Here is a 27,104-nt window from a genome sequence, read left to right as displayed (position 1 = left end):
CTGAATTGTTTTGGCAACCGCCATTTAAAAGACGAAGAAGAAGAGGAAGCGGAACAGGAGCAGCTTGTTTTAGTTGTGCTTCAGCTGGTGACAGAAAACGGTCAAATGGCTGGTAGCAGACTAGAGAATTTTGGGACTGTGTTTACCAGGTATGCCATTAATATTTTACTCTGGCTGTAAGCGTTTATCAACCAGATAACTACAGTTATTTCACCCATAAATTTGACAACCTTAACATTAAGACAGTGATGTTGTACATAAGCGACGCTGGTGTGGTTGGTTACTTGTTGATTATCGCTGTGCCTTTTACCTTGCCAAAACTACGTTCAGTGAATTCAATGATATGTCCTTCTGCAGTAGTTTTCAGAACAGTTTTGTTAGCTGACATTCAGCTATTTTGGGTATCGCTGTCCGGTTTCCATTGGGCACGTTTCGAGAGACGTCAAGCGTTTTATGCCATACGTAGACGCCGCATTGACTTGGGGACGTCCCTAAAGCGCCGCTTTAGGGTCCAGATCTGCCACCATCTTGGGCAGGGGGAAGCCGTGTCCACTTACTGTATTATTTAACGGAGGCAGAGGTCTATCAACATTTAAAATCATTATAACTCACTGAAATTTCTACCGATTTTCAAAACAATAAATAAATAAATACCTGACATAAACAATTAAATAAAGGTCAAAGACGAGACATGTCAATTCTGGTGTCCGAGGCATATTTATAATAGTAAAAATAAATTAAAAAAAAATTAAAAAGTACAACTTGTTACTCAATTCTCCCCACTTTTTTTGCCCATATGACTATTTACTGTAAGAAATGAAAATTTAGGGACCTATTTAGCTCAAAAGTACAAAACTGTCCTTCCTGGATAACGTCCGGGCTAAAAATCTAAGTACAAAATTATACTAAAAATGTCAAACATTTTAATAAAAGCATTAATGATACACTGGGGCATAATTGTGTTGGTGTTTGTAATGGCACCTACAAATATAGTAACAACACTATGCTCATTTACATTTTTATTCAAGAAATACTTTTGTCCCCATTTTTGGATTCTCAAATGTCCTTCCTGTGTATCACACATAAAGTGGCTATATGACCATAATTGGATTTGGACATTCATGTTACAGGGTGTTGTATCAGCCAACAGAACCCCCAAAAGAGATAACAATGTCAGTAAATCTCTCTTAAAATGTTGATATTTTGACCTTTTCGCTCAGTGGTACGTGATGTACCACCATGATGTGTCTTGCTGGATAACGCTAATAACACATTTATAATTTTTTAAATTTTAAAATAACCTATTTCATGTGAAATATGACATTGATGTGTTGAAGATTAAGCTAATGTTTTACACAGTAGACCCAGTTAGTGCCCGATTATGAAGGAAAAATAGTTGTTTTGTCCTTCCTGGGTAACGATATGTCCTTCCTGGATAACAGAGGTATTCTGTTACCCAGGACATGTCCTCTGTTTGAGAGACTGGACATGTTAATCAATTCAGTAGCTGTAGGTTTTTAGACATTGATTTGATGTTGTACTGTTGTTCTTTTATTATTATTAATAGCAGCTGATTTAGATTTTTTTTCACTTTTAAAGTCCTTATACATCTTTGACCCATAAATACCTGAATATATACCAGAAACAATTCATTAAATACTTAAATACCTAAATATATGACATAAATGCTATTTATTTATCCATTTATCCACACGAGCCCCACCTCGGCCCACTGAGGTGGGGCCAGTGTTTTTTCAGGGGGGCACATAAGGACAGAACAGGGCAGTATTTAAGTGTTAAAAATGTTTAGTTTACTTAAAACCAAAACAAAATACATTAAATATTAATGCAATAAGACAAACATTCTTTGTCTCAATAAACATAAAATAAAATGTGCTCAATAAACCTTGAAACCATGTTTGTCTTTTTTGTAAAATAAGATTTCTGTTTTTTCATAAAAAACTTTTATCTGCACAATGATACTTTTTTAATCTAAGTATTTAGCTACACGCAGAGTTCTTTTTCACAGCATGAGACTTGTACAGTCACACTATCTTTATCTAAATCACACTCATCATCTCACTCTTTCTTTATGTACAGTAAGGAGTAAAAATAGAAAGAAAAATAAAACAGGACATAATGTCCTTCTTGCTCTGCTTCATGATGATACTAAAAAGAAAATGGAGAGGATTGTAGTATCTACTCTGAGAAGGCCATTCAAGTTTTTTATTAAACATGTAGGCTACATGCTGTTGGTTACTTCACCCATTTCCCAAGCATGACATCATGTTTACTGACTTTAGTATCTTTGCTTCTTCACAAACATAACAAGACCAAGCTGTGATTAAGCGCAATAAAAACGGATTTCATCATTGTAGTGAACAACAGTAAAACAGGAATATGTGACATTATTTTGTCACTGATATTATGAAATTGAATCGTTTTCCAACCTTCTCCTCTTTGCAGTAGTCCATGCAGGGCTGTTGGCTGTTCACTTTCATATCCAAAGTTCCAAATTGGTGCTGCCCGTCTTCCAGAAGTGGGTAACACTGTGTGTGTAGCTCTTCACAGAGTCCCTGTAGAACGCTCCGATCTTTGAGCTAGCCGTAAGAAATTAATAAATCTATTGTCTGTTCAGCACAGGGGCCACAATAGGGGCCAGGAGCAATTTTACAGGGGCACTGGCTCCTGTTGGCCCCTGTGTAAAACTGCCAATGCATTTATTTATTGATTGATGCACCACTGAACATACACAACAAAATGTTATTCAGATGAGAGAGCTGTCCACACTGGCTGAACGTTATCTGATTGATTGATCGATGAGTGCAAGGATGTGCACATTGCACAACTTTTACAGCTAGCACTAAAGATGAGTTAGCCCTAATTAGCTAGCCACAACTGAACAGATTATTACAGATGTTCAATCGTACTTGTGAAAAGTAATTCCTCATGTCCTGTTTTGTTCGGTCCACTGATTTTACAGAAGAAGCTGCACAGTGCTCTGGTCCAGTGCTTGAGTACCGCAGTTGCAACTGGAGGCTGAGTTTAGACCGGTCAAAGATGGAGGCGAAAGTTCTCGCACTGGGAGCAGTCATTGCGGTTACGTCCATGAATGTGGCGTCTGCTCTTTATTGTCCATGAATTTGCAGGCATCTGTTATTACCGGTATGTCTATATTGGCTCCGGCCTGCTGTTGCCGTGGCATTTCAAATCAAACTACCTGACTGACTGTGAAAAGCAAGGGATGTGCAGTCGATGTGTGCACTCTCCGATCAACAAGTAGGAGAAAGTTCAGCCAGTGTGGACAGCCACCCTCATCTAAATAACATTTCGTTGTGCATGCTGAAGTGTGTGCATAAATAAATAGCACTTATGTCATACATTTATTTATTTAATTAATTATTTATGGCATATATCTGTAGGTAATAATTTATTATTTATTATGGTAGAATTGGTCCTCCATAGTTTACTTCATGGTTATGAAATTTGAGATGTAGGTTATTTACCCAGCATTACTAGTGCAGTTCACTGTCAAGAGTTACACGTTGGTTTTTGGTCACAATCATCTGACCGTGATGCATGTTTGTTTTCCATCCTTGCCACTAGCTAGGTAGAACTTGAGCTCACAGAACACAAAACCAATCTGTTAAACTTACAAGTTATTTTTTTGCATTACCATTCAGAGCATTGTTGTAGGTATCTAAGAATTTATATGCCCTCAGTTTGTCCTTACTTTACAATTTGTAGTACGCAGTATGTCTAAATGTCCATCCATTGCACAGGAGGGACGGGTACCGATACTCAATCTTCAGTACATTTTGGTGCTTTGTGTCAGTGCGTCTGGAGTTTTAATTACTGCCTCCTTAGTTCTATTGCTGTACCGACGCTACATGTGACGCCACCTCAGTTTTTCACCTGCATGGATGGAAGTGAACCATCAAAATGCCTAAAGGCAACAATGCAACAAGTACTCAAAGGTGATATTGTGCAAATGACGTAACACCTCAAATTTGATTAATAATCAAAGGGCGCGTGTGTGTGTATAACTGTAATCACAAAGTTACCTGTGTTGTGTGTGTTGGGGGAGGAGTGTGTGTTGGTGTGTGTTGTTGTAACATAAATGTATGGGAGACAGGGGTCAGCAGTATTAACAGCAGAGATATCAGAGGAGTTGCCATAACAACTGAAGGTAATTGGCAATGACGACAGATGTGCGCTGGGCCGGGGCACAGAGAAGAGGGCGTTTTTCTCCGTCTTCGCTTTACAGTCAATGAGGAACAGACAGAGACGTGACCGTGAACAGACGCTCAGTTTAAATTCTGTAAGTCTCACTGATTTACCGAGCACATTGTTAGAGACAGAACAAGTTTGTCTACAACTGTGGGAAAAATCATGTCTAGTTTGTAAATTGTGGCTGAGACGAGCTTGGAAAAAGAAAAGTTTCAGGCAATTTCAGACACCTTCCTCCGCTCTACCTGATGAGGTCACGCACTCTAGCACGAAGATTCCGTGCAATACACACCCATTATGATCTCAGAATTTCTACAAAAATGATCATGGTTATTGAACAGGGATTGATCAAAAACTATAAGACCTATCAAAACATGGATTAATACACCAATACACAAAGCTTGTGTCTGCAGTTTAAAGTTAAAGAAAATGAAGTCTCTAAGTGAAAGTATGCCTGAGCAGTAGACGCGAAAAACTTTTTTTTTTTTTCGCCCGTCCCTTTCAATTTCAATGGAAAATTTGTGTTTCATAAAGAAAAGTCATAGCACACCGATGCCAATCAAACTACATGTTTTGATATATAACCGCGATATGTAACTAGCTGTTCGAGCTGTAGAACTAGGGAGGAAGATGAAGATGAAAGGGAGGAAGATGAAAAATAATAATGATAATAAAAAAAGAAGAAGAAACACGCAGTATAACAATAGTGAGTGAGGTGTGCACATGCGCGCATGTGTGTGTATGTAACTGTAATCAAAAAGTTACCTGTGTTCTGTGTGGTAGAGGAGTGTGTGTTGGTGTGTGTTATTGTAACATAAATGTATGGGAGACAGGGGTCAGTAGTATTAACTAGGAATGGATACCACTTTTTTCGCTTCTGATACCGATACTGCAGCCTTGAGGTTCGGCCGACACCGATCCATTTGTCTTTGTCACTCTACAAGTTGTTAATAATACGTGGATGTAATTTGCTTGATACCGACATCTAAAGACATCACAGTACAACAGCTATTCTGGTCCCCAAAAGAAAGCAGGAAAATATGTGACCACAGCTGAAGTTATGCTGTGACTTTATTAAAACGTAAAGCTCACATAGCTTTTAACATCATTTGTAAACACTGCACCAGCTGCACCATTTTAATGTTTGAAATAAAATAAAAGTGCAACTTGATGCAAATCTTTAAATTAAATTAAATAATTTCAGTGTATAAACAGAAAAGTCACATTATACCTCAACGACACTGCAAAGCTGCCATAAATAACTATAAATTAACATAAAATAATAGCATCTCCACTAAAATAATGTAGGTAGAAGTTACACATGCCTTCTTAAGACACACAATCAAAACAAAAAAAAAAAACTCTAGGCTATACACCTGATTTGCTGCACCAAAACAAAAACAGAGCAACCCTTTAAGACACTCCTTTTGCAAACGTTGCACTCAGCTGTTTGACTTTTCTCCTCCGTTAGCGTAAAGTTAGGGCGACGTGTAAGCACATTATTGTTTACTTTGTACATAATATGCGCAGTTTTAAAGTCTACCAGATTAATGAATTTAATGACCTGTGAATTCATGAATAGCAGGTTTGTATGTGTGTGATAATCTGCTCTGTTAATTATTCTTATTGCTCTCTCTTTTGTTTCGTATGTGTGTCCCCAGATCTTCAAACAGTAAGTTATGTATGGGTCTATGAAAGAGCAGTACAATAGATGTAATGAATTTCTGTTCAGAAATGAAATTGAATGAGCTAGGTGAGTCCATAAACACGGACAAGCCAGTATGTCGTATTAGACTGAAAGTGGCAAGGAAGAAAGCCAATACCACGAGAAACACAATCACCCAGTCCATTTTTCGCAACTGAAAAAAAAAAACTGCAGCTGGAGATACAGAGGAGCATTTGTCTGGACAGTCAACACTCACTGATGTGTTTGGTCAACAAATACAAAGAGAGTGTAGTTCGCTACATTACAAAAGAAATACAGCCCTTTAATACAGTTGAAAAGCCAGCATTTTGAGAAATGCTGCAAATGTAACATAACGTAACAACGTAACGTAACATTGAGTTTTATTATTTTTTGTTTGTTTCATTTATTTAGGATATTTAAAAGTTCTTGTCATTACAATAACAATATTAACTACTCTTGAGAAATAAAAGTTTGAAAGGGGTGTCAATTATTATGCCACATTATCATTACTTTTTGAAAAAATGGTCTCAAAATAATGTTGAACATAATATCGTTTATTGGAAATAATTTGTGGGACAACATATCATCCAGCACAATTTGTTATCGTCACAGACCTAGGTGTTGTGTGGAGAATTTGGGGGAAAACATAAATTTAATCAATTTTTGAATAAGGTTTTAACATAACAAAATGTAGAAAAAGTGAAGCACTGTGAATGCTTTCTGAATGCACTGTATGCTTTGTATGTACAGTATGGATATGTGTTATTTTAAATATGCATTATTGTTATGCCTAAGTGTGCAATTATTGATTGTGACATTAATCACTACTTAATGTCTTGATCAACAGAGTTCGGGATCTGTTATCCTCTGGAGTCTTAAAGCTACCAGAGAAACCCATCTGGTATGATGTATATAAGGCTTTTCCTCCAAAGACGAATCCACTTCATGTGAAGCTCCACAGTAGGCCTTGTACCAAGAAACATAATGCGGTGCCTGAAATCTTCTACAGAGAGGATCAAGTTAGAGCGTAAGTCATTACTTACAGAGGCATGCACTGTCATTCTTTATCACTACATGCTCATGTGTAAATATTTGGAAACACAATGATCCAGTACATTAGACTAGCATTGTCTGTATTGTCTATTGTCTATCTTATATCAAAAGACAACTGAACTCTATTATCCAAATGTTAGTTTTTGTCTTTCTTATTCATCATCAGTGCTGGATAGAGCTTTCCTACTTCTACTGTAGGAAAAAAAACTAAACTAACTAGCTCTAAACTAGCTCCAGTGTTTCCACAGTATTTCATGAGACCCTATTATCTGTTTTTTTTCCTGTTTTCCTGTTTATACTGTATATGGCACATGAATAAGATCATGTGTTCTGTATCACTCTATGTTTAAATGACTATAATGATGGATTTAGCGAATTATAGTGGCAACCTGTGCAGTTCATATACAAAAATACTAGACATGATGCTATAGAGACAAGGCATTCAATGGACAATGGACAATCTAACTTGGTTCTATAAGCACCCGACTAGTAAAGGTAATTCAGAACAAGTCTGAGAGTTATTCAGGTTTTGACATACTGACTTAAATAATTGTAAATATGCAGGGGGCAAAGTAAAAAAAAAAAAATATTTAATTAAAAAATATACATAGAATGTTATAAAAGGTTATGCACCAGAAATGATATATAGGCCATTCAAGGATCACAATCAAGGTGGACATTCAGGTATTGGAAAGCTACCGGGGGCCAAATCCCGTTTTTTGGGACATGTTCCCGGTGAAATCATGTAAATGCAATATTTAGGTACTACAATGGCATAAATAGTTACACAACTATAACATTTAGCAGAACATATCCTGGCACATGGGGGAGGCAGGAAATTTATTCTGGGGCTTGCTGCAACCCTCAACATGCCAAAAAAGAAAATTTCTGTTCCCCAGACAAATTCTCATGAAAATTAAAAATTTTCAGCACTTTATGGTGAATATCTATGCCTAACATGTCATTAACAAACTTAGTCTGAACCTATAGACCCCTTCATGGCCTACGTCACTGTGATGTCACAACGCTAGCTAGAAGCAGAGGGAAGCTTGAGGCAACACTTATCAACTGTGAAAATGTTGTCTTGCTGTATTTTTGACTGCCAAAACCAAAGACATCAAAAACACTAACTCGGAGTTTTATCACATACCAGCCTCTGTCAGTTGTAGACAACTTTGGTTTGGCTTTTGCAATTAAAAAAAAAGTATTGGAGTGAGACAATCATCAACAAAACGCACACTTTATATCAGATAAAATGAATATGTAATGCATCATCAGTTTCAGTCTGCATAACGTTATGGGTTAGAATAAATTGTGACTGAAATTATGTTAAGTTAATCGCTATTTAATCACTGTCCGACGACAAAAAAAGCGATCAACCTCACGCAGCAATGAAAGGCGACCCCGCATCGTACTTGTACACAATTAATTGCAAATGACACATAACATTTAATTTCCTACTAATTCAATGCAACGTTAGAAAAACATTGACATATTTTAATGTTACTGTGTATTTACTTTTATTTTGGCACATAAAGTTGGGTAGTTGTCCGCGGGTGGTCAGACATATTAGATGTTTCTCCTCCTTTCCAATTTTTATAACATGATTTACATGCTGGCAAACCGTCCTCAAAAAACAACACCCTGTATGCAAAATATTCCCAGACTGCTGATTTAACACGTTTGGTTGGGGGGAATAACTCTTATGCCATTTTTCCCACATGCATGCCTTCAACTTGCTGGGACCAAAACAAAGCAACACACGCGGGCGCGCCACACATGGGTTAGGGGTGGGCAATATGGCAAAAATATCATATCACGATTTTTTTAAAATAAAATCACGATTTGGATTTTAGCGCGATCTTAAATTGAAAAATGAAAAACAGACAATTTAGTCCAAAGAACTTTTATTAATAGATTTTATTTTAAGTAGTCGCAGTTTTCCCTGCATGTGCAAACAATCAAGTTTAAGGTAAACAACGACAAAAACATTCTAATAAAGTGCACTCTTGCAAAAGTAATAACAGAACATTTTCTACCGTCTTGAACGGTACCATATCTTTTGCAAGATAAAAGGTAACTGCTTCTATTACCTCTTTTTACCGCTTGCTTGACTTGTCATACGAAGTGCCTTTGTTAAACGCCTGTGTTAATGTTGACTGTTTGGGTCTTGCTAGCTGCTGCCTCCGCCAGCGATACCGGTGCCGCTAGGCCCCTCGCTGTTTGGGGCACAGAACAGGTTTGTCATGCAGACCTGTTATGTGAACAGAACATTTGCCTGCGCTTCAGCAGTTCAAAATCCAAACCAATTCCATATAATGGAAGTGGATTTTTTCAGCCATGGCTCTCCATGCGGCTACCGCTACACACAAGGAGGCGGGTAAGAAAGCGCGTCACTTCCCGTAATCTGCTATGATTGGTCGGTCAGGTTGACGACGTAATACGTCTGGTGTGTCGGTGCCTCAGCATAGAACTGCAATTTATAGAATGTGCCCTAGACGATTCCACAATCTCTACAGTTCCTCAGACGGATTATCTTCACGTTGTAATCGTTCACGATTTAATATCGTCATATCGCCACCCTAACGTGGGTGTTGCGTAACTTTGTTTTCGTTCCGTTTGAGTTGTCCCTAACTATGGTTCCAGCATAATATTTTTTGGCGGTATTCAGGAAACGTGCAGACTGTGCTTGTCGTAAGACCTTCCTGAAGACTTTGATATGCTTTTTGTCATTCTAGAGGAAATATTTTGAAGACGCATACAAGTTTCAAACAAGGGTGCCTTCTGCTTCTCTGACAAAATCTTTACATTACAGTCAATAAAGAACAGACAGGGACGTGACCGCGAACAGAGGCTTGCAGTTTAAATTCTGTGTCTCACTGCTTTGCCGAGTACATTGTGAGAGACACAACAAGTTTGTCTACAACTGTGGAAAAAAACCTTGTGTCTAGAGTATAGGTTGTGGTCGGGACGTGTGTGGAGAAAGAAAAGTTTCAAGCAATTTCAGACATCTGCCTTCACTCTAACTGATGAGTCATCCACTCTGGCCGCGAAGCACACCCGTTATAAACTCAAAATTTCTCCGAAAATGATCATGGTCTTTGAACAGTGATTGATCAAAAACTATAAAAACATGAATTAATACACCAATACACAAAACTTTAAACTAAGTTTAAAGTTTAAATGAAGTCTCTAGGTGAAAGCATGACTGAGCAGTAGCCCTCACTTTTTTCCACCCATCCCATTCATTTCAATGGAATTTTTTTGTAGTTTTTCTCGACTTACGTCGGAAACAGTTCATATTTTCAAGAAAAGTAATAGCACACCGATCCCGAGCAAACCGCACCCTATTAGATCCTAATTAGATCCTGCAGACTGCCATACTATTAACGCTGTATGGGAAACACTGCAGCCACCTGTTTCGTCCATGCTGTGTGAAGTAATGTTATCACAGGTCCTTCTTTTCTGCTGCAATGAGGCTGTACAACCAAGCCTGCTCTCAGTAGGCCACACACACTGGAAAATCTCATCATAAACATCTATTGTTTTTAATTTTCAGTTTTTTGCTCTTAATTAATGTTTACGTTTTCATCTGTATGTGCGTTGTATTTAAATTATTTGCTGCTGCAACAGCTTCTATCTCTTATATTAATTTCAATACCAGTGTTATCCACATACCTGAACTAGTAGGTACTGGTGGTTCCTGTAAAATACTTCAGGGCCCTGGTCTCTATCTATTACATATATAAATTGGCCACTATAAGTGACATTGGTGATCCCTTTGGGCAGCAGTGTCTTTGCCTACAGGAAATTGGTCAGACATTGGTCGAGCAAGACACAACCATGGTGTCTTGCACAGTACTGTGTATAGTACTGTGCAAACGTTTAAGGCAGGTATGGAAAAAATGCTGTAAATGGAAAAGAATGCTTTCAAAAATGGAAGTTTTAATCATTTGTTTTCATCAATTAACAAAATGCAGTGAATGAACAGAAGAGTCTATTGTCTACTATTGTTTTCTTGAACTGCTGTGCCTTAAGGGCTCTCAGCTTACCTACATTTAGGCCACCCATTTGTTTCATCAAAATATATTGAGTAATCTACAGTATTTACAGTTTATGAACTTTTTTCTCATTCGTTATCTGGATTTATAAAGAAATATGTGTTTGCAAGAAAGTAGGTGTTGCTAATGTGAACAATTAAATGTATACATTTTTGTTGTAGGTACTACTAACCATCATTGCTTGTCTTTCAGGAGATTCTATGAGCAGTATGGAACCGGTTCTCGACCTCTTGATCTTTCCAAATCAAACTTTATTTCTACTTCCCAGAGGTATGATTGCCTGCATTTTATGAAAATGTATGATACATTATATACAGTGCCACTTGAAAGTATTTGCACCTCTCAGAATTTATATTCTGTGAGTCTATGTTTCTAAGAAAAAAAAAAAGACTTAAAACATCAGCAGATTTTCACATTAGTCCTGGCAGATAATCTAATCAAAAAAATGAAGTAGAAATACCATCATTTGTATTTAATATTAAATAAAGTTATTTTTGCATGTGAGTGACTTGAATCAAAAGTATTCAAATCAATTTTATTTAAATAATGTTTCCGTTCCTTTACTGTACGGTGCAGTACGCTTACCAAACAGCATTAACACATCAAAATTATGTTATGCTTGTTTTCAGTATCCGGTGTGATCCTCTTGTGCAGTAATAATGGTAACTAAGCATTTCCAGTAACTTAGGCTTGGTCCTCTGAAGTGGCTTGGAAGAATTTTAGCTCACTTTCAGGACACAACTGCTTCATTTCCGAGATGTTGGGGGGTTTCCTCACATGAAATGCTTGCCATGCCCTTCTCCAGACATTTCAGCCAAACAGTTCTAGTTTGGTCTCATCTGTCCACATACAATTTTCCCAATAATCTTCTGACTTGTTTACATGATGTAACTAAAGACAAGCTGAAAAATTATATTATTTTTGGACAGTAGTTCAATTCAATTCAATTCAGTTTTATGTATATAGCGCCAATAACAATACAAATCGTCTCAAGACGCTTCACAAAACCAGCCTGCAACCTCCAGAGCAAGCCTGAGGGCGACGGTGGCAAGGAAAAACTCCCTTTTAACAGGAAGAAATCTTGAGCAGAACCCAGCTCATATGGAGGGACCCATCTGCCGAAGGCCGGGTAGAAACAGAGAAGATAGAGAGAAAAGAAGAGCAGTAGAAACAAGATAAACAAACTTCTGTCATAGATACATACACCAAGCGGAAGGAAACATGTAGGGTCTAGTAATATAACACATAGCTGATGATCTGTGACGGTTTGTGAGTATAACAGGAATCATGGGCAGGTTGGTGAATTGTTCATCTAGGTAGGAGTGGACAACTGGAGGAGGCCATAATGACTGGGGCAGATGTCCTCAGTACATCGTCCCCCTGCAGCCTAGGCCTATAGCAGCATAACTAAGGGATGGTTAAGTCCAGCCCTAGCTATAAGCTTTGTCAAAAAGGAAAGTCTTTAGCCTGACCTTAAACGTAGAGATTGTGTCTGCCTCCCGAACCCAAACTGGGAGCTGGTTCCATAGGAGAGGAGCCTGATAGCTGAAGGCTCTACCTCCCATTCTACTTTTAGAAACTCTAGGAACCACAAGCAGACCTGCACTTAGAGATCGTAGTCATCTGTTGGGACAGTATGGTACTATGAGGTCTTTCATATATGATGGAGCTAGGCCTTTCAGGGCCTTGTATGTAAGGAGGAGGATTTTAAATTCAATTCTAGATTTTAAAGGGAGACAATGAAGAGAAGCTAATACTGGAGTAATATGATCTCTCTTGCTAATTCCTGTCACTGCTCTTGCTGCAGGGTTTTGAATCAATTGGAGGCTTTTTAAAGAGCTACTTGGACAGCCAGACAGTAACGAGTTACAATAATCCAGCCTGGAAGACACAAATGCATGAACTAGTTTTTCCGCATCACTCTGAGAAAGGATGCTCCTAATTTTGATGATATTACCAAGGTGAAAGAAAGCAGTCCTGGTCACCTGCTTTATGTGAGAATTAAAGGACATATCCTGGTCAAATATAACACCAAGGTTTTTCACAGTAGTACTGGAGGCCAAGGTAATGCCATCCAACAAAAGCAGGTGATTAGATAATGAATCTCTGAAATGTTTAGAGTCTGAGTTTAAAAGTAGAAAATTACACGTCATCCAATCCTTTATGTCTTTAAGGCATGCTTGGAGTTTAACTAGCGGATTAGTTTCATCTGGTTTCATGGATAAATATAGCTGGGTATCATCTGCGTAGCAATGGAAGTTTATGCCGTGCTTTCTAATAATATTGCCTAAGGGAAGCATTAAACCAGAGCTGTTTCTGTGCTATGATGAGCTCTAAAACCTGACTGAAACTCTTCAAACAAACCATTCCTGTTTAAATGATCAACCAACTGATTGACAACAACCCTTTCCAAAACTTTAGAGATAAAAGGAAGGTTGGAAATTGGCCTATAGTTGGCTAAAACGTCCGGTCAAGAGTGGGTTTTTTAAGTAATGGTTTAATTACAGCAGTTTTAAAAGACTGGGGCACATATCCTGTTAATAAAGATAAGTTTATCTGATTTAATATGGAGGTATTAATTAATGGATAAACCTCCTTGAGCAACTTAGTCAGGATGGGATCTAGTCAGTGACTTTGTCCTTGCCACTCTGCGACGCAGAGTTCTCCTAATGGTGGATTCTCAGACATTACCATTAACCCACATGAGAGGGGCCATTAAATAAACTAGAAAATTCCCTCTGGGAAATTTTGAAAGGGCTACGGGAGGCTGCTGCCGGGGTACCGTCTCTGTTAACATGGGAGTTAGCACAGTTAGCCTACATTTAGCACAATTAGCTTACGGTAAGCACAGTTAACCCACAGTTATTTTTATTTATTTTTTTAAATACAGTACATACAATACAAATTTTGAACAACAAAGAAGATATGAACAGTGTGTATTTGTGTGTGTGCGCATGCGCGCAGATGTGCGTGTGAGACCTATCATAATTTGTATGTTTACCAGTTAATACAATAATACAGGAATAATAATAATTATCACATTGTTATTTATATTATAGTATGGATATATAATGAACATATGACGTAAAACAAAGCTTCCATAAATAAGTATTAAAAAAAGAAAGTAATAATGATAATAAATAAAATAAACAAAAACCAACAGACATATACAAAACAATTAATAATTATAGTGATAATAATTACTATAGTGAAGGATAGTGAGAGATAGTGGAGGGGGAGGAGGAAGGATAGGGAAGATAAATCTTCTAAGACACTGATTTTAATGTGGTGTCTCGGGCCCTTGATGACCCACTGGGAACCAGCCTGAGGGTCCCCGCACCCTCCAGCTCCTGTCCCTCGCCTCCCACAGGGGCTCGTGTGTGATGCATTAAAAACAAGATGGAGGTTGCCATGTTGGCTGTTTGCATGTGAGTCATCCAGGGCAGAGAGGGAAGGGCCAGAGGCCGGGAGGAGCGAAGAGACCCCAGGCAAGGATCTATCGGGTGCGGCCCCACAGGGACCTGAGGCCTTAATATTAGCAGGTAGCAAATATAGTCATAGTAATAGTAACCATCATATTTATATCTGTCGTTCCTCCTCCCCCTCATTTGATATAGGTTAGGTAATTAGTGAAGATACTATCTACATAAAACAATATAGTACAATAACTGTGGAGCTACAGGTATGTTTTTGTAGTAAGATGCAGAGACTTGATGTTATGATATTAATGCTTCTGTTAACCCAGTTAACACTGTTAACCCACATTTAGCACACTTAACCCGCATTTAGCACAGTTAGCTTACAGTTAGCATAGTTGGTAGTTCCTATCAGAAAAACAAGCAGACCGTGGATGTCTTAAGACCTTCGTGAAGACTTTGATATGTTTTTTGCTTTTCAAGAGTAATATTTTGGACACACTCGCGTCTTAAATACAGCGGTCCCTTCTCCTTCTCTCAGAAAATCTTTGCATTGAAGTGAATGGATAGCAGACAGGTACTTTACTGCGAACAGAGGCTTGCAGTTTAAATTCTGTACGTCTCATTGCTTCCCGAGCATATTGTGAGAGACAGAACAAGTCTACAACTGTGGAAAAAATCATGTGTCTAGTGTGTAAATTGCGGCCGGGACAATTGTGGAAAGAGAAAAATTTCAAGCCACACACGTGCCTTCAATCTAACTAACGAGCTTGCGCACTCTAAAACGAGTTTCAAGAGAAATTTTTATGGTCGTTGAACAGTGATTGATCAAAAACTATAAGACCTATCAAAACAAGGATTAATACACCAATACACAAGGCTTGTGTCTACATTTTAAATTATAAATGAGCAGTAGACCTGTCTTTTTTGCGTGTTTTTTTTTTTCTTTTTTCGGCAGTCCCATTCATTTTCAATGGAAAATTTGTCACAAAACTGCATGTTTTGATATATAACTTGCGTTAAGGGACGAAAAAAGGAAGATAAAAAAGAAGAAAAAGAAGAATCACACGGGATAACAATAGGGCGTTGTCAAGTAGCCCTAATAAATAATTCCCTTATTGATCCCTCATGGGGAAAGTCCATCCCTGCATTTTGACCCATCCATTTGTTTACACAGCAATGTGTACATTTGGAGCAGTGGGCTGCAGCCTCAGGTGATCTATGTTGGTCAACCACTCCCGTGGAGGGAAACACTCATCTTAGATTTCCTCTATTTGCTCATGATTTGTCTGACTGTGGATTTGTAGATTCAAAATACTTCAGCGATGGTTCTACAACCTTTTCTAGCCTGATGAGCAACAACAACTCTATTTCTGAGCTCCTGAAGAATACATGCCATCTCTTTGTTCCATTATAGCCTTCCACAACATGTGTTTGTTTGAAAAGTGGGCCTGGATAAACAAATACACAAGTATGTTTGTTACTTTTGTATGACTGCCTTCTCTATGTATACTTTTAGGACTTTTGTGAAAATCTGCTTATGTTTTGAGTCATTTTTGTGCAGAAATGTAGAACATTCTGAGGGGTGAAAATACTATTTAAGCAACATAATATTAGCTCAAACACGTGAAAATAAAATGTAGTGTAGTTAGGTGTAGTTAACCATATCATGTCACTACACTGCTGTTAAATATTTTTTTTTCTCTTCAGGTTTGTTGACAAGTACACTGAGTTAAAAAACCACACCAAGCCCAGTGTCTCTGACCTGTTTGAGAACACTGGGAAGGCTTTACTCACAGAGGGTATCATTCTGAGAAGAAGAGGAGCTCCTCCTGTAAGTGTCCTCTTCTGTTTAGTCCTTTTTGCTCCCATTTGGTGGACTTCACAGTTTCTTGAAAACTACACCTTTCTGGAAAGGAGAACAAATTCTTTTTCTGGTGTTGCATACTAGAAATTTGACTCTTCCTCCGTCAATTTGGTTTGTATTCTGGTGTGTGTGTATTATGGAAATCTTTAATGCAAAATCAAGTACGGACTGTAGCTAATGGTCATTTTGGCTTTCAGTGATGTGCGATGCCACTGATTTTCTTTCATATCCCACACCAAATAAAACCCAGTCTGATATCCAAGTGCACTGTATCAGTCACAAGATTGGACACACCCTCTTATTGAATTCAGTTATTTTATTTTATACGTTGTCTATTAATAATGAACATCAAAACTATGAAGGAACACACATATGTAAACAATTTTTAATGGGTTTTAATTAGTGGCTCTTAGTATTTTTTAATTATTTTATTCCACACAATTGTGTTTGTTCCTTTTATACTTTGCTCTTTTCCGAATCAGTCTGCTATTAAGAAAATAATAAAACTGTTTAACGTTGTACTGTAGCTATACATGTATACTAATACTTGCATGCAAAAACTTTTTCCAGCCTTGTGAGTATTGTAAATGGTCTTGCTCTTATATAGCGCTTTTCTACCTACTCAAAGGTACTCAAAGCACTTTTACAGTCAGAGACACATCCACCCATTCGCTCACACAAGCACACACATTCACACACCAGCGCCAGTTGCACTGGGACCAACTGGGGGTTCAGTATCTTGCTCAAGGACACTTCGGCATATGGCACACTCAGGGATCGAACCGCTAACCCTTCGGTTCATGGACAATCTGCTCTACCTACTGAGCCATAGCCGCCGTGGCTGGTGGAGAATCATCTCCAAACAATGCAAATACATATGGAAAGCTGTGTAAGAAACTAGTAGCTTGCATACTGTGAACAACTAATTTTAGCTGCTTATAAGGCCATTCTTTCAGTTATGAACCAAAATCCATGACCAAATGTGAGCAGTCAAACATAGTTTATCTGTGTGAGTTCTGTGTCGGAACTGATCTGGCTTTGTCAAATGTTTTTTGGCATGGTTTGAAACTTGTGTTGAACCTTTTATATTTAATCTAGTGAAGTATTGTATTTATAGTAAACTTTACAACTTGCCAAACTTCTGATCTGATCACACCCAATGTTTCAATTGTCATTGACAGTCTTACCAGCCGTGTAAACAAATTAGTCAATCAATCTGGAACACCCTACCCCATTTTTGCTATGTAACACTGCAATTGGCTTAGTCATCACTATCATTCTCAGGAGAGCTCTAGTCAGATTCAACTTTTTCAAAATTTGGCACTGGCATAAATATTTGTATGGCAGTCCTGCAGACATATAACAAGAAACTGGTGCAACTAATTCCAATTAATGACTGGATACTTACCTGTTGTTGAGGCAGGGGGCTGTTTGTCCCTTAACCACTTTCCCTATCAATGGTGCTATCAAGCCATTATTGGTTTTTGCTACTACTAGTCCAGTTGCCTTTTTTAAATGCCTTTTGGAGTGGACTACTTACAACACACTTTTAGGGGCAAGATTTTTAGAGTAGAATAGAATTGAATTGAATAAAATAGACTTTATTGTCATTGCACATCTTAGCATACAATGAATTGGAGAGCGCATCTTCATCTCCTTTAGTGATCCAGTTCACTGTTAAATTCCAATCTTCAACGTGGCATCCATTACCAGGCTGATGATGCCATGCAAAAAGCTTTGTAGCTTGCCTCATTCACATTTTGAGCAGCTGGTTGGCCATACAGGCTGTACACCCTTAGTTATGTCAATGATCCTTATTCTGTTGCCAACTCCTGTGAAAGAAATACAAGCAACATGGTAAATCTGTCTGCAAACTTACAGCAATCACTGCCACATCTGTATGGGCTCTTTATGACCACCACACCATACTCCAATGCAGCATGTTGTGCATGTAAAAACAGTCTGGTGTTTAAGTTTATTTTATTTATATAGCACCTTAAAAGCAAAGAGCATTTGCCCCAAAGTGCTTCACATCCAACTCCTAATAGCCTCTGGCAGGCTGTTCCAGTTTTGGACTACTGGAGACGAGAGATTGTGTTCTGGGTAATACCTGAGTAGAAGGAGTTGCAGTAGTCCAGCCTGGATGATATGAATGCATGAAAAACCGTTTCTAGGTCAGAGGGTGATAGGAAGTATCTGATTTTTGAGATGGTTCTGAGCTGAAGCAAACTGGACCTGACAACAGAATTTACCTGCCTATTGAAACTTAAGTTATTGTCAAATAAGACACTGAGGTTCTTTGCATATGGTGTGATATAGGAGGAGGGAGGGGGATTCTGTCTTGTCCTTATTTATTTAAAGGAAGTTTTGAGCCTACCAATATTTAATGTCATCAAAACAGTTTTTTATCCAGGTGATGTCAGTCTGACTTTGAGAATTGAGGGAGAGGTAGATCTGTGTGGCATTGTTGTAGCAATGGAAGGAGATGTTGTGTCTTTGGGTAATTTTTCTGAGCGGGAGCATGTACAGGCTGAAGAGAAGTGGTCCTAAAACTGAGCCCTGAGGAACCCTACATGTAATATTTGCAGGTGTGGAGGAGGACCACCAATGGAAACAGTGAATTGTCTGTTTGAGATGTAGGAGCAAAGCCAATCAAGGGCAGGACCAGAGATGCCAACCCAGTGTGACAGGCGATGGAGGAGAATTTTGTTGTCAATAGTGTCAAAGACTGCGCTGATGGAGCATTTGCCAGCATCCACAGCACAGGGGAGGCCATTTGTTACACTTAAAAGAGCTGTCTCTGTGCTGTGGTGTTCATAGAACCCCAACTGGAATTTTTAAAATATGTTGCTCTGATTTAAGGACAGAATCTGATTAAAATCTATTTTATAGATTTTGGATAAAAAAGAAAACTTGGAATTGGTCTAAAATAGTTTGGAATGTTTGGATCAAGACCAAGGTTTTTGAGTAGTAGATGGACTATGGCATGCTTAAAACAAGTCCGGACAACACCTGATTGTCAGTAAGGTAGGACCAATTGCTTCCAATGATTGCTTCAATTATTTTGTTGGAATTACATCGAGTTCGCAGCTAATTGCCTTCATGCTTGTTATTATGCATCTGAGCTAGGATAACGAAATAGGGATTTGTTTAGAAAGTAGTATCTGAACTGGTCACAAGTGATTTGGGAGGAGTTTATAGAGGAGTCAGCAGGGGCTTAATAACAGAGTTCATGGTGTTGAACAGAATTCTGGAGTTATGATTGCTCTTGATAATGATATCTGAGAGGTATTTTGTTTTTGAGTCTCTAACGGCGGATTGGTATGTAATCAGAAGTTCTTTATATATTTCATACGATATGTGCAATTTGTCTTTTGTTCATTTACGCTTTCCGGCACTCCCTACAAATATTGCTTGTGGATTCATTTAGCCAAGTGTTCACTATTGTCCTCCTAGCTTTGGTCTTGAGAGGAAGAGGAAGAGGTCTAATGGTGCTTTAGTAGTTAAACAAGTAGAGAGACTGTGGGATCAGCAAAATAGGCACTTGAAAACAGGCTAGGTGTACTAGATTTCACTATGTGGGAGCAAATTGGGACAGGTAGTTTTGGTAAAGGTAAGGGAAGCTTACAAATACAATCAAATAGAATAACCTTGTGGTCAGACACACAGATATCATGGAGGACAAAACTGCTAAGTGAGAGGCCAAAAGACAATACTAAGTCCAGGGTGTATGTTTTTTATATGTGTTGGGGAGGTAACAGATTGCACTAAATTAAAAGAGTGAATTAGATGCATGAAATCAGTTGTTAGTATATTTGTAGAACAGCAGACGTGAATGTTAAAATTGCCTAAAATCAAAGCTCATATCGTGGCATGACAACTGACAACAATGATGCACAGGAGCTTTACAATTTAAAACAAAGCCAAGGAATTTGAATGTGGAGAAAATGCCAAAAGTGGCAGGAGAACAACCTATACTTTTGCTGTAGATGATAGCAACACCACCACCGCGACCAGAAAGCCTGGACAGATTGTGGAAAGAGTAATCTGGAGGGTTGACTAAAGGAATGATATCTGAGTTTAACCAGGAACCAGCAAGAGCAATCAGATTAGCAGGTGCGTGTAAATAATCACTTGTGGACGTAACGCACAATGTGATGCAGGTTAGCTGTGAGCATGCGGTTTCCCAGCGTGTTTACATGAAGACCGTCTCTTGCATACAAGGAGGAACGTTCCCAGAACAGGTCAAACTTGTGGATGTAGTTGATTTTGTGCTCTGGGCAGACAGATTGGAGCCAGGTGTGAAGATAAAGAATCCTGCTGAAACGCCCCACACCGAAACCCAGTGTAGGTATTGGGCTGGAAATAAAAGCAGTTTTTCCACAGCTGTTGAGAAGATTGAAGACGTGGATGAAGTCTACTTTTGTCAGTATTGACTCTTCTCGAGCTGTGTCATTTGAGCCATAGTGAAGTAAAATTTTGGTAAGTGTGGGAGGGCATGAATCCAGCAGTCCAGTGAGTTTCTTCTTTTTCCACTGTGTCGTTGTCTTCTGATCCCGTTCAGTCAATCGCAACAATGTTTAAATATATATCTTGACTGTCATCGTGCAATTCAATCACTTTGTGATGGTGTCCCTGTAGGTATCCCATTGCGTAAGTGTAAAATCATGTTCCTCTTTGTGTTTCATAGATTTTAAATGTGTGTAGCACTGTTTATGAACAAACTTCTGTCCAAACTTCAGCACATTCTTCATATTCTTTTAATTTTTCAAGCATAATAGACAGTTTAAATAAAGTGAATAAATAATTAATTGAATGAGCAAATAAAAAATACTATATCTAAATATATATCAAGACAACTTGCTGAAGTTCAAACCGAGCATCATAATGGGGAAGAAAGGGGATTTAAATCGCTTTGAACGTGGTATGGTTGTTGGTGACCATGTCCAGCCCTTTATGACCACAGTGTACCCACCTTCTGATGGCTACATCCAGCAGGATAACGCACCATGTCACAAAGCTCATATCATCTCAAACTCCGCACGAAAGACTTCCTCTTCTGTGGAAACTTGTGCCCGCATGCCACGGCTACTTCCATCAGGATAATGCACCATGTCACAAAGGTCAGTTCACTGTAGTCCTATGGCCTCCACAGTCACCACATCTCAATCCAATAGAGAACCTTTGGCGTGTGGTGGAACAGTTTTCTCAATGTCGACCACTCCTTTTATTTGTAGGTGGTATATGCCGTGTAGAGGCTTGTCCTTCTAGCTTGTCTGTTCCTCTTTTTCTGCACTCTCATTCGGTTTCTGTTGTCTGAGACATTTTCTCACTAGTCCTCTGCCTCCCTCTTTTCACTTAGCATACAGTCTCAGGGTGTTGGACTTGGGGGGAACCATGCATGGTGAGGAGCTTTCTTGTCTTGATATCTGTGGCTTCTATCTCCTCCTTTTGCCATCTTATAATCCCAGTAGGGATCCCATCTGTTGACTGGTAGTGCGTACATGTTGATGGCTCAGATCTTGTTCTTACCGTTCAGCTGATTTGCCTTACTCTCTGGAGGTATTTGGTTGTGGTGTTGTGGAGTTCCTTGCAGCCTCCTCATAGTTTCCATTAACCTGTAGGATACCAAGGTACTTGTAGCTGTCTTGGATATCACCTATTTTGCGCTCTGGTAGTTCAACCCCTTCAGTAGGGCTGGGCGATATGGACCAAAAGTCATATCCCGATATATTTAGGCTGAACATCGATATAAGATATATATCGCAAAGAGACGAGCAACAAAATGACGCTGTATGTAGGAAGTGCAATAAACAAGTTACAGCCAGGGGTGGAAGCACTACAAATCTTATCTTATCTAAATTTGACGTGTCACATGTAGTTTTATTTAAACTGGACGGATAAAATAATGCTCAGCTGTTCAAAGAACAATAAAATGTAAACATAAATACTGGAGTACAGGAGTACCTTTTTTGAAATAAAAGCTTCATAAAGTGCACATTTAAATGAAAAAATATATCTTAAATAAGAATAGCCCATCATGTAAAATAGGCCAATCATTTTCTGAAATAAATATATTTATATGAGAAAAGCATCAACATTTTGACAACTATAACTTTAACAAATGAAAATGAAGCTTGCAGTGAGCTTTGTTTCAGGGCTGAAGGTTTCGCGGATTGTGGATGGCTTGCAGCTGAGGGTTCTGCAGAGCTCAGTCCCACACACTCTTCATACTGCAGTTTGTGCCACTGTTTTAGGCGGTGAAAAAGATTTATAGTGCTTCCACCCCTGGCTGTAACTTGTTTATTGCACTCCCTACATACAGCGCCATTTTGTTGCTCATCTGATACTTTGAATCCGAACCATCTCCATAATACGGAGCCCCTACTTTTTCTTTTACCAACCAATTCTTCTTCGGCACGCTCCGCAGACATTGCTTCCTCCATGTTTGTTGAAGGCAAATTTTGAACTGCATATATTGATATATGCGATATAGTTCAATTCCATATCTCATTAAAAAATATATCAATATATTTTTTATATCGATATATCGTCCACTCCTAGTAGCAGTTTTCCATGGATATTCTTTGCTGCTGTGGGCTACGGCATCTCTCACATTGTACAGCTGCAAAAACACAGAGAAAACGGAAGATTGAGCACTGAACAAATTAGATGGGGGAGACTCAAAGAAAGTCATGGAGAGATGTTGCCTTTTACAATTCAATATAACCCACAAATAATGTTATCTCACCTTCTATATGCATCATAACTGTTGGTGGTGTCATGTTGTGCCTTATAGAGTCTCCTCACAGCTTCCTGTAAAATGGAAAAAATGTTAAATTCTGGACAACATGAAATAAAGTTGCTTAGATAATATAAGATCACCACATACAGCATGTCTCAGTCAGCCAAAAGTCTCTTACTAAATTAGTGCAATTTCCCCGCATTCTGCCCTTTTTTCTGCCGACTGCAACTGTTTTCCCTGCAATCCTCATGAAATTACTCTATTTTGGTTCAACTGCTGCGGCAAAAATCCCATTTGGGCTCGTCTGGGACCCAACTGCTCTTTCCACATACTCCCCATATACAGGCTTTTTCATGCAGTGATATGTGCATACGTGTATTCTGCTACATGTGCACTACTCATCCACATCAACAATTGCACTGTTTTGTTAGTGGTTCAGTCCCCCGAGGTGCCAAAGTGTCCTTGAGCCCCCATTTGCTCCCAGTGCAACTGGCACTGGTGTGTGATTGTGTGTTTGCTTGTGTGAGCGAATGACTGTATAAGCGCTTTGAGTACCTTTGAGTAGGTAGAAAAGCACTATATAAGAGCAAGACCATTTACAATTCCCAACATGAAACAAACGTAAATTTAACAGACGCTCCAGCGATTGGGGAGGCGGCATCGGTTGGCAGGGGAGTCAAGATGAAGCCGTCCGGGTGAAGGGAGGGTAGTAGTTTTGAAATTCGGCACAGACACATTTTCAGATCTCAAAAAAGATTGATCACGCTACTTAAATACTTTTAATACTATCTATCGATCTATCGATGAATAGATAGATAGATGCAACTAATACACAAGAACACATACACACAATAAAAAAATTAAAAAAATCCCGGGATAGGAAAACGATACAGAGACTGGTTACCATGTGTAAAATAATAATTCTTTAATTGAGAATACCTAATGAAAACTTAACTAAAACACTCGCCAACGTAGACCAGACTCAGCAACCACAAAGCGCCACATTCGAGGCACTCGAAGCATTCTGGGAAATAAACCACTGGAATCTCTGATGGAATTATTGAACTAAAGATGCCACCACACCTGGGGGAACAAAGACACTGGATTATCTGACAGCAAACTGAACCAAAAATGCCACCACACTTGGGGGAAAAACAAGAAAGATTAATACACCCTCTATACTGTCCTTTCAATGTGTTGTGCTTCACTAGCGTCAACAATCAGCCAAACTACACTTCAACCAACACCTCTCCCCTCTTCCAAGATTGGAAGTAAAACACTAAGGGTGTGTTCACACCAGGAAAGTCCAATAGTTCACTTGCTTTGGTCCGGGCATTTAAAAAAAAAAAACTTGTTTCGCGTTGTTTTCACATTGCATTTTGTGACAAGCGGACCAACATTGTAAACAAACCCACGTGTGTCCCGTAGCCACTCAATCACTATATCCTGATTGATGATTAATCATCCTTTCAAGCTTCTCACCCTTTGACAGAGGAACCTCATACATTGTCAGTGGCCACATTAGTCAGGGCAGTAAACCAAACTGCATACAACATAACCTTAACTTTCCTGGGAGCCCTGACCGGTCTATGCTCAAAATGTCTTGAATCATTTCCTACCTCAATCCTTCGCACTGCACTCTATCACTTGCATAAGACTTAATTCCCAGACACTTCACTCGCTTCTCTAGTACTGTGGGGACCAACTACACATTTATGAAACACCTCTTATCTACTCCCTTTCCTTTAATGACTGAAATACTCCTAGACTTACTCGGCTTCACTTTCATCCTAGTCTACTGCAAGTAATTTATCCAGCAGTTTGCTAGTACATGGAGCAGTTGACGTCACAGTCGTCATGTCATCCATGTAGGCCCTAATTGGGAGGTGGCAAAGCCCTCCATGCAGCTTTTCTCCACCTACCACCCATTTCGAGGCCCTAATAATCACCTCCATTGCCATTGTAAAGGCTAGTGGAGGGATTGTACACCCTGCCGTGATGCCTACCTCCAGTATGTCGTTTTGGTGACATTGTGTTGCCTTCAACTACCTGCACTTTGGATGCACAGTGCACACAGCAAGAGGCCCGCATTACTGATTCAGCGGAGCTTTGACATTTCAAGAATCGCTAAGCCTACGCCAGCAACAACACTCTGTTGACATAAAGTTGTGTTTTGTACAATAATGTAACTGTGATCATACAGAAATCATCACTCATACTACAAAAATAAATTCTGTCTCTCCCTCTCTCTCTCTCTCTCCGGGTCACACCTCTTAAACCGTGACAAATTGTGTCTGTTTTTTTTTTTTTGTTTTTTTTTACGATTGTCTGCCCATACCTGGTTTTGGAATTGTCTATTTTATGAGTTGTAGTTGTGAGGTCTTAAAGTCTTCTGTGTTTATGTTGTGTAAGTACTTGCCTGGGACTACGACTGAAATTTAGCATTTGTCCTAAGTCCGGCACATCTGCCCTGATGCCTAATGCACCAATGATTAATGCGCATTGTCCCAATTTAATAAATTAATTATTGAAATGAAATCACTGTCTGTTATAAACACCATGTTTACACATAATGTCTTTACCTGGGTAACGGCTGATATGTGCCTGAAGGCTTAGTAATAAGTTTTATTTTGCACTGAGGTATAGCTTTTATCAACTTGGTATTATTAGAGAATCTGTACTGTCAGCCCATATTCTTTATGTACTATAACTTGAATTTGTGTACACAAGGTGACACAAAATGGTGAAATGAGTATGCTCAGTGCTAAATGAAAATCCAGATATCTGATTATTACACATTCATAACTACTGTTGAGGTATTCTGGTACTAATCATAGCATTATGCCTCATTATGCAGTAATTTTAGACAACACATAATCACAGGACTGCTTTCTTTCTACAGGAGTCCAAAGATCCAGTGCTTAAGCTGAAACTAATGGACATGTTGGCAGAGCAGCAGTCAGACGGTGGTGACACATCATCAGAACACGCCTCAGCAGTTTAAGAAACATATGTGCTATTTTGTTCCAGAAAGCTACTGCAAAATTAAAGTTCTGGTTGTAACTTGTTAATATGTCATGGCTAAACTTTTTTTAATTAACTTTTACCATCAGATAGATACTGTATATCGACCAAAGAACCTTAATCATGCTGCTTTACTGTTCATCTTTAGCTTTCTGTTTTTTTAAATGAATACTACAAAGACAAACCTGCAAATTGAAAAGTGTAAAAGCTATGTTACACCTTTCAATAAACAAGTTTAAAAGAGCTGAACTGCAACAAGAGCAACATAGCTCTTGCTGTCACAACTGCAATTTTAAAACCTTGCTCCAGCAAAAGTTCTGAGACCATAAGAGGAGTCCCAAACAGGCCTATGTTGAGTTCACTAGTGAGTGAGTGAGTAATGGAATTATGGGACCGAGCTGAAAAAGCAGAGGACAAAGGTGTAAAATTGCATAAAAAATATTTTAATAAAGTTCCAATAATGTAAGAAAATTATAAAACCAATGAAGTCTAATATAAAGACCTAACAAATGAAAAAAATATGGCCCGAACTCAAAAGGAGGTCAACTAAATAATAAGGAATCTTACTTAAACCTAATCAAACTGACCTGCCAAACAAATGGGACACACAAGGGTTACATACTCTTAGGACTAGTCCAAAACAGAAACAAGGGGGAAAGTTGACTAACAATGTAACAATTAACACAGCTAACATACCTAAACTAAACATTAACTAAGCAAACAAAGAAAAGACCTGTGTATAAAGGAAACAATTCGCCCAGCCCAGCAAATCCCATCAAAGGAAACTTCAAGGCTCCTGCTGTCCAGTCACCTGATGAATTTCCTCTTCCACTTCCCCTGAATTGCCTTCAAAAGGTCCTCTCTGTCAGGTTTCTGGCCTTTTGCCAGAGAAGCTCAAACAAAGAAAACAAGTAAGTATTTTTGTAAGCCAAACCCCATAAACAGAATGCCAAATTGTGTGCACCCAAATCAAGAAACTGCTAATGGATATAAATGCAATCTGAAACCAAAAGACTATGTG

General features: G+C 38.7%; 2 protein-coding genes across 2 annotated transcripts in view; one reads left to right on the top strand and one right to left on the bottom strand.

The window, feature by feature from the left end:
* mrps23 (mitochondrial ribosomal protein S23) lies at nt 1–26,130 on the top strand. The gene is made up of 5 exons (XM_047593726.1): nt 1–149; nt 6,765–6,944; nt 11,224–11,301; nt 16,158–16,281; nt 25,962–26,130. Exons 1-5 carry the CDS (start codon nt 106–108, stop codon nt 26,061–26,063), a joined length of 528 nt encoding a protein of 175 aa, XP_047449682.1. The 5' UTR covers nt 1–105; the 3' UTR covers nt 26,064–26,130.
* Nucleotides 21,174–27,104, bottom strand: part of fat3a (FAT atypical cadherin 3a) — a 222,755-nt gene continuing 216,824 nt past the window's right edge. The window contains exons 32-33 of the mRNA XM_047593723.1: nt 23,066–23,130; nt 21,174–22,939 (exon numbers count right to left, since the gene is read on the bottom strand). Coding sequence (XP_047449679.1) covers nt 22,927–22,939; nt 23,066–23,130 — 78 coding nt within the window. The 3' untranslated portion in view covers nt 21,174–22,926. The remainder of the gene's footprint in view (nt 22,940–23,065; nt 23,131–27,104) is intronic.

This window comes from Mugil cephalus, chromosome 9, assembly GCF_022458985.1.
Source record: "Mugil cephalus isolate CIBA_MC_2020 chromosome 9, CIBA_Mcephalus_1.1, whole genome shotgun sequence".
Lineage (NCBI taxonomy): Eukaryota > Metazoa > Chordata > Actinopteri > Mugiliformes > Mugilidae > Mugil > Mugil cephalus.
The sequence above is the reverse complement of the archived record's forward strand: the minus strand, read 5'-3'. Positions and strand labels throughout refer to the sequence as shown.